Below are 8,410 nucleotides of genomic sequence, written 5' to 3'. Positions count from 1 at the left end.
AGGCCAGCCTCACAAACAAATACACACGCACACACACAGATACACACACACAGAGACCCGTAGACCCACAAAGACTCACCGAGACCCACAGAGACTCAAAGACCACAGAGACTCAAAGACCACAGAGATACAGACTCATATAGATCCATAGGGACCCACAGAGATGAATAGAGACTAATAGACCTACAGAGACTCAGAGGCCGACATAGACCCACAAAGATCCATAGAGACCCACAGAGACCCATAGAGACCCATAGATCCAAGGAGATCCAGACACTCATATAGAACCATAGAGACCCGTACGCATCGAGGCCCACATGATAACTCAACTATTTTGGTGTTTTTACCAGACAAGCGACCTTGCCATCACAAATGATCGCTCTACCACGTGGCTGATATCATCATCTGAACATTTACACCAGCAGCCAAATACTCTAAACGTGACGTTGATTCTAAACGTGGAGAGAAAATCCGGAGGAGCTCGAGACAAATCCACGCGACCACGACAGGGGAGAGAGACGCAGACGCCAAATAGACGGCGGCAGGCGCAGCCAGTCAGGCTCGGCGTCGAGTCCACGACCTCCTGCGTCCCAGGCGAGGGAGATGATATCTCCTAGCCACCGCCGCGTGCCCTACTAACAGCACTTGCCCCTACAGTCTGTTGGGCTACACGGGGGAGCTTTGTCTTCAGTGATGTGTGTACACACGCTCACCTCTTCTAGGCGGTACAACTGAAACCAGCGAGCGTAGTTGCCAGGTCTCCCTATGAACCTGCACGCAGCAGAGACACAGGATCAGCAGCTGCACAGGTCCATAGCAGCAGCAGCAGCAGCTTCACGATGGCGTGCGTCTCTGTGTGTGTCACGATGGCCGCGTGCGTCTCTGTGTGTGTCAAGATGGCCGCGTGTGTCTCTGTGTGTGTCAAGATGGCCGCGTGTGTCTCTGTGTGTGTCACGATGGCCACGTGTGTCTCTGTGTGTGTCAAGATGGCCGCGTGTGTCTCTGTGTGTGTGTCAAGATGACGTGTGTCTCTGCACCTGCCCAGGAAGAACGCCACGTAGAAGATGGAGCTGAAGTGGTTGATGAACTGGAAGATGAAGATGAAGATGCAGAATCGTCGCTCCCTCTTCTCTCGCGACACGCTCCCTGTCGCAACACCACAGGCAAAGGGGTCCCCCAGATAGCCTTCAATAGGATGTAGGGGCAAGTGTTGTTAGCGAGCACACACATACTAACATACGAAGACAAAGACCCCGGATAGCCTGGAACAGACTGTTGGGGCAAGGGCTGTGAGCGAGTAGTAGCCCCGATGAAGGCCGGCTTGGCACACGAGGGGGTAGGTGGCCAGCAAAGACACATAAACATGGTGGTGGTGATGATTATGATGTGACTGCCATTCTTCTACTCCGGTGGTGGGTGTACATCTAGGGCCCAATTCAAACCCACAGTGGCCTGGTCTCAGTTAGCTTACGAAAGTTGGAAGCGATAATTTCATGGTTGCTTGTAGCTGGGGTTGGCATCGCCCCCCCCCCCCCTCTCCTCCTGATACCGAGAGGAAATGGGCGAGGTTTAGGACTGTGGCTCATGCAGCTGCAATGGCTGCTCTGTGAGCCAGAGACCCTGGCTGACAGAGGAGGTGTTCCGGCTGGCTGAGAAAAAGCGACAGGCCCACTCTCACCATATACAGCATCCCACATCAGAGATTGAGGAGGCTTACCGCAGCCTTTGCTCGGAGTTTCGGAGAGCCGTCTTGGGAGAAGGAAAATCGCTCAAACTGGAAAACATCATGGGGCAAAGTGGGGATGACCCTGCCGAGGCTGCGGTGCCTCAAAAATTGGCAGAAGTTGTCACCCCCTGTGAGTGGCTGGCTGAAGTGCCATCTGTTGAGGAAGTAAAAAAGGTGATCCAAAGTCTGAGACCAGGAAAAGTGCCAGGCAGAGATGATCTCCAAAGCGAAATAGTGAGGAAGGGTGCCATTTGTGTAGGGAATTCCCACAGGACCTGCATCTCTGCTTTATTGACCTGGGCAAGGCCTATGATACCATCAATAGGCCTGGGCTCGAGGTTGTTCATCATGCCTTTGGAGTCACCGACTCTCTACTCAAAATCATGAAAGGCCTTCATGGTGGTGGGCAGGCCTGGGTAAAGCGATGTGGCCAGCAGTCGGAGCCATTCCCCGTTCACCTTGGGGTGTGACAGGGATATCCTCTGGCTCCCACATTATTTTACATCTTTTTTTACTATTTAGTTTGTGAAGCTTCTATGGCTGTACTGGAGGAAACTCCATCTGGTACAGATACAATGCGAGGTTGATCGGTGCCCGGGTGCGGTCAAGGGATGGCTCCCTATTGGCCAACCATGTTACGTATGCCGATGATCTGGTGATTGCTGCTCGCTCAGAGGAGGAGTTGGAGGTGCTGCTGCTGAACCTGGAGTGAGACACTAAGAAATGGGGCCTTCCCATCAGCCCATCCAAAACTAAGCACCTGCCTGGGTATTTTGTGCCTTAAAAAGTTCTACCCCCTCAACTCCCCATTGGTGATGGGGCAGTTGTGGGGGGAGTGGAGAGTTTCCTAACCTGGGCAGTGTGCTCATGGCCAGCTCCGGTTGACAGCAGAAGTCTCACATCCACATCAGTCGAGTGGAATTATATTTGTGCTGGCTGCGTAACGCTGTATGGAAGCGAACTGGTCTGTCGCTCCTCGCTCCACACGAAGCTTCAGGTCTTCTCGGTCACAGTCATTCCCTCCCTTCTCTATGCTTGCACCCCCAATGGAACATCTTCGCCAGTTAGAAACATTTAGGCTGGCCTGCCTACGATCCATCCTGGGTTTAACCAGGCTGCATTGTGTGAGGAGCTCACAAATCCCATCAGTGAGCTCCGCCGGCAGGCAAGGCTGCGTTGGCTGGGTCATGTAGTCCACATGCCCAGTCACCACATGCCTAAACAGCTTTTGTTCAGCAGGATAGAGGGGGCTAAAGGGCGCCGCGTGGGCTAGAAAAGAGATGGAGTGATGTGGTATAAGAGGATGTGGAGCTGAGTGGACTTGCCGATGACTGGTATCAGCAGTTTCAAGATCGGCCTCTGTGGAGGCGGCTCGTGAAGGCACGCTACTGGGCAGTTGGAGGCATTCGTGACCTCCTGCCAGTGGGCGTTCGACACTTCACATGGCCTCAACGTGCACATAGCCTGGCAAAAGTATCGTGGTGATGTCACCGCCACTTAGTGGCGAATGGCAGTTGTTGTTGATTATGATGGTGGTGGTGGTGATGTCTGGATCAGGAATCTCACCGATGTTTGCCAATTTTGAGGCCACAATGCCGCACACCTGCAACAACAACATCAACAACATTACCACCAACCTCACCACCACTGCCAACATCCTCACCACCATCACTACCATCACCCCCATCACTCCCATCATCACCATCACTCCCATAACCCCTATCACCATCACCAACACCATCACCACCCCTATCACCATCACCACCATCACTGCCACCACCATCACCGCTGCCACCATCACCGCCATCATCACCATCACCGCCACCATCACCATCACCGCGACTTTCACTGCCACCACCACCATCACCATCACCGCCACCATCACCGCCATCATCACCATCACCGCCACCGTCACTATTACCACCACCATCACCACCACCATCACCACCACCACCATCACCACCACCATCAGCATCACCGCCACCGTCACCATCACCGCCATCATCACCATCACCGCCACCGTCACCATTACCACCACCATCACCACCACCATCACCACCACCACCATAACCACCACCATCAGCACCATGAGCGCGACCATCACCTTGTTCATGCACTGGATGAGCAGGAAGTGGAGGATGGCTCCGCTCCCCACCACCACGAGGCCGGCGTTGTTGCGGAAGAATCCGGGCTCCACTCTCCGTGAGAGCACGTCCCGCATGAGGACGCGGTAGGCCACGATAGCGTACGCAGCAACGATCTCGACGCAGATCTACACCACCACCACCACCACAACCACACAGATCCACACCACCACCACCACAACCACACAGATCAACACCACCACCACCACAACCACACATATCTACACCACCACCACCACCACACAGATCAACACCACCACCACACATATCTACACCACCACCACCACCACACAGATCAACACCACCACCACACAGATCTACACCACCACCACCACCACCACCACAGATCTACACCACCACCACAACCACAACCACACAGATCAACACCACCACCACACAGATCTACACCACCACCACCACCACCACCACAACCACACAGATCTACACCACCACCACAACCACACAGATCAACACAACCACCACCACACAGATCTACACCACCACCACACAGATCCACACCACCACCACACAGATCTACACCACCACCACCACCACACATCTACACCACCACCACAACCACACAGATCAAGACCACCACCACCACAACCACACAGATAAACACCACCACCACAACCACACAGATCTACACCACCACCACACAAATCTACACCACAACCACACAGATCTACACCACAACCACACAGATCTACACCACCACCACACAGATCTACACCACCACCACACAGATCTACACCACCACCACACAGATCTACAACACCACCACCACCACACAAATCTACACCACAACCACACAGATCTACACCACAACCACACAGATCTACACCACCACCACACAAATCTACACCACCACCACACAGATCTACACCACCACCACCATCACCACAACCACACAGCTCTACACCACCACCACCACACAGATCTACACCACCACCACCACGCAGATCTACACCACCACAACCACACAGATCTACACCACCACCACACAGATCTACACCACCACAACCACACAGATCTACACCACCACCACCACCACACAGATCTACACCACCACCACACAGATCCACACCACCACCACACAGATCTACACCACCACCACACAGATCTACACCACCACAACCACACAGATCTACACCACCACCACCACACAGATCTACACCACCACCACCACAGATCTACACCACCACCACCACCACCACACAGATCTACACCACCACCACACAGATCTACACCACCACCACCACCACACAGATCTACACCACCACCACCACACAGATCCACACCACCACCACCACCACACAGATCTACACCACCACCACCACAGATCTACACCACCACCACCACCACACAGATCTACACCACCACCACACAGATCTACACCACCATCACCACACAGATCTACACCACCACCACCACACAGATCTACACCACCACACAGATCTACACCACCACCACCACACAGATCTACACCACCACCACCACCACACAGATCTACACCACCACCACCACACAGATCTACACCACCACCACCACACAGATCTACACCACCACCACCACACAGATCTACACCACCACCACCACACAGATCTACACCACCACCACCACACAGATCTACACCACCACCACACAGATCTACACCACCACCACACATATCAACACCACCACCACACAGATCAACACCACCACCACACAGATCTACACCACCACCACCACACAGATCTACACCACCACCACCACACAGATCAACACCACCACCACCACACATATCTACACCACCACCACCACGCAGATCTACACCACCACACAGATCTACACCACCACCACCACACAGATCTACACCACCACCACCACCACCACCACACAAATCTACACCACCACCACACAGATCTACACCACCACCACCACACAGATCAACATCACCACCACCACACAGATCTACACCACCACCACCACCACGCAGATCTACACCACCACACAGATCTACACCACCACCACCACACAGATCTACACCACCACCACCACACAAATCTACACCACCACCACACAGATCTACACCACCACCACCACGCAGATCTACACCACCACACAGATCTACACCACCACCACCACACAGATCTACACCACCACCACACAGATCTACACCACCACCACCACCACACAGATCAACACCACCACACAGATCTACACCACCACCACAACCACACAGATCTACACCACCACCACACAGATCTACACCACCACCACAACCACACAGATCTACACCACCACCACCACACAGATCTACACCATCACCACCACTATCACCACAGATCTACAACAACTACAACCATAACCACCACACAGATATATATAGCAACCACAACCACCACAGATCTGCACTGCAACCACGACCACAACAACCACCTTCACACAGATCTACAGCACACAGATCTAGCTCACAACCACCACAACCACCACACAGATGTGCACAACCACCACCACACGTGCGTGCGTGTGTGTTCGAGTGTGTGTACATGCGTATGTGCGTACACGTGCGTACGTGTGTGTACGCGTGTGTGTACATGCGTATGTGTGTACACGTGCGTACGTGTGTGTACGCGTGTGTGTACATGCGTATGTGTGTACACGTGCGTACGTGTGTGTACGCGTGTGTGTACATGCGTATGTGTGTACACGTGCGTACGTGTGTGTACGCGTGTGGGTACATGCATATGTGTTTACACGTGCGTGCGTATGTGTGCGCACGTGCACGTGTACTCGCGTGTGCGCGTGCGTGCACCGACCATGAGGAAGCAGACGATGGAGATGATGCCCAGCGAGACGACCTTGCGGCACGTGAGTCCCGAGGGCGACGAGGAGGAGGAGGGGGGCTGGTGATGCTGGAAGGCGGTGCCACTGTGGCGGGGCGAGCGTGGCCGGCCCGGCACGTAGCGGCGCGTCACCGTACGCAGCACCAACTCGTCCTGGCACCCAACAGCAGCAGCGGCAACATCATCAGCAGCAGCAACATCATCATCAGCAGAGCCACCACATCCTTACTCACCAAATGCCACCTCCACCACCTCCAGCGTCATCACCACGTCCAACATCAACATCACCACCTCCAATCACCATCACCACCTCCACCACAACTACCATCACCACCTCAAACTCAACCTCCACCACCATCACCACCACCTCCATCACCACCATCCCCACAACCACCACTTCAACCACTACCACCTCAACCACCACCATCTCCATCATCACCACAACCACCTCTAGTAACCACCAGTCACCACCATCAGCAACAACCGACATTCGCCACTAAGTGGTGGTGACATCACAATGGGACTTGTGCCAGGCTATGTTCACGTTGAGAACACCCGCTGGCAGGAGGTCACAGGACAGACCCAGCAGGTGCCACGGGTCGACTGACCGAGATGAGTGGCCAATGCACCACCTGTGCCTCCTACTTTGACAACTTGATGTGTTTTAGCCACCCGACGCTCCACTCATTGTTGTGAGCGTCGCTCCAACTGCCCAGTAGCAGCAGCGTCCTTCACGAGCCTCCTCCATAGAGGCCGATCTTGACACCGCTGATACCAGTTATTGGAAAGTCCACTCAGCTGCATATCATCTCATGCCACATCATTCCATCTGTTCTCCAGCCCATGTCACGCCCATTTAGCCCCCTCTATCTGGCCAAACAAAATCTGTTTGGGCATGCGGTTAGTTGGGATGTAGGCTACATAACCCAGCCAACGCAGCCTTGCCTGCCGGAGGAGCTCACCGATGGGACTGTGTTAAGATCTTTCAAGGATTTGTGAGCTTCTCACACAATCCAGCCTGGTTGAACCCAGGATGGATCATATGTAGGCCAGCCTGAATGTTTCTAATCGGCGAAGATGTTCCATTAGGAGTGTCCACGTTTTGCAAGCGTAGAGAAGGGAGGGAATGACTGTGGCCATGAAACCCGAAGCTTCGTGTGGAGCAACGGACCAGGTAGCTTCCACACAGCCTTACATATTCAATGAAAAGATTATGCCGCTCAACCGATTTGGAGTGAGACCTCTGCTGTCAAACCAGGAGATGGTCATATGCACACTGCCCAAGTATGGAAACCTCTCCACTCTCTTCACAACTGCCCGTCCAATGGGAAGTTGAGGGCATGGAGTATTTGATGATACATAATACCCAGGCAGGTGCTTAGTTGTGGAGGGACTGATGGCAAGGCCCCACGTCTTAGTAGCACCCTCCAGGTTCAGCAGCAGGGCCTCCAACTCCTCCTCTGAGTGAGCAGCAATCACCAGATTATCAGCATAGGGAGCCATCCCTCGACTGCACCCGAGCATCGATCATCCTCGCATTGTATCTGTACCAGATAGAAATTCCTCCAGTACTGCCATAGAAAGCATATTAAACTACCTGTTTGAAAAATGTCCTTTAAAAATATTGAGGGAATTGCATCAGAAGCCCTCACTCTACCGTATTAAAAATGAGCAACCCTCAACCACCTCCTCCACCAACTCCGCCATATCCA

General features: G+C 53.6%; 1 protein-coding gene across 3 annotated transcripts in view; it reads right to left on the bottom strand.

The window, feature by feature from the left end:
- The window catches only part of LOC133360201 (anoctamin-4-like), a 61,228-nt gene that overhangs the window by 11,568 nt on the left and 41,250 nt on the right, over nucleotides 1-8,410 (bottom strand). For all 3 annotated transcript variants that reach the window (XM_061578826.1, XM_061578825.1, XM_061578824.1), the window contains 5 exons: nucleotides 6,672-6,851; nucleotides 3,831-3,998; nucleotides 3,293-3,329; nucleotides 1,038-1,146; nucleotides 714-771 (listed from right to left, as the gene is read on the bottom strand). In XM_061578826.1, coding sequence (XP_061434810.1) covers nucleotides 714-771; nucleotides 1,038-1,146; nucleotides 3,293-3,329; nucleotides 3,831-3,998; nucleotides 6,672-6,851 — 552 coding nt within the window. The remainder of the gene's footprint in view (nucleotides 1-713; nucleotides 772-1,037; nucleotides 1,147-3,292; nucleotides 3,330-3,830; nucleotides 3,999-6,671; nucleotides 6,852-8,410) is intronic.

This window comes from Lethenteron reissneri, chromosome 67 (assembly GCF_015708825.2).
Source record: "Lethenteron reissneri isolate LAM-NWPU_2019-01 chromosome 67, ASM1570882v1, whole genome shotgun sequence".
Taxonomy (NCBI): domain Eukaryota; kingdom Metazoa; phylum Chordata; class Hyperoartia; order Petromyzontiformes; family Petromyzontidae; genus Lethenteron; species Lethenteron reissneri.
This window is presented reverse-complemented; position numbering and strand designations above follow the sequence as displayed.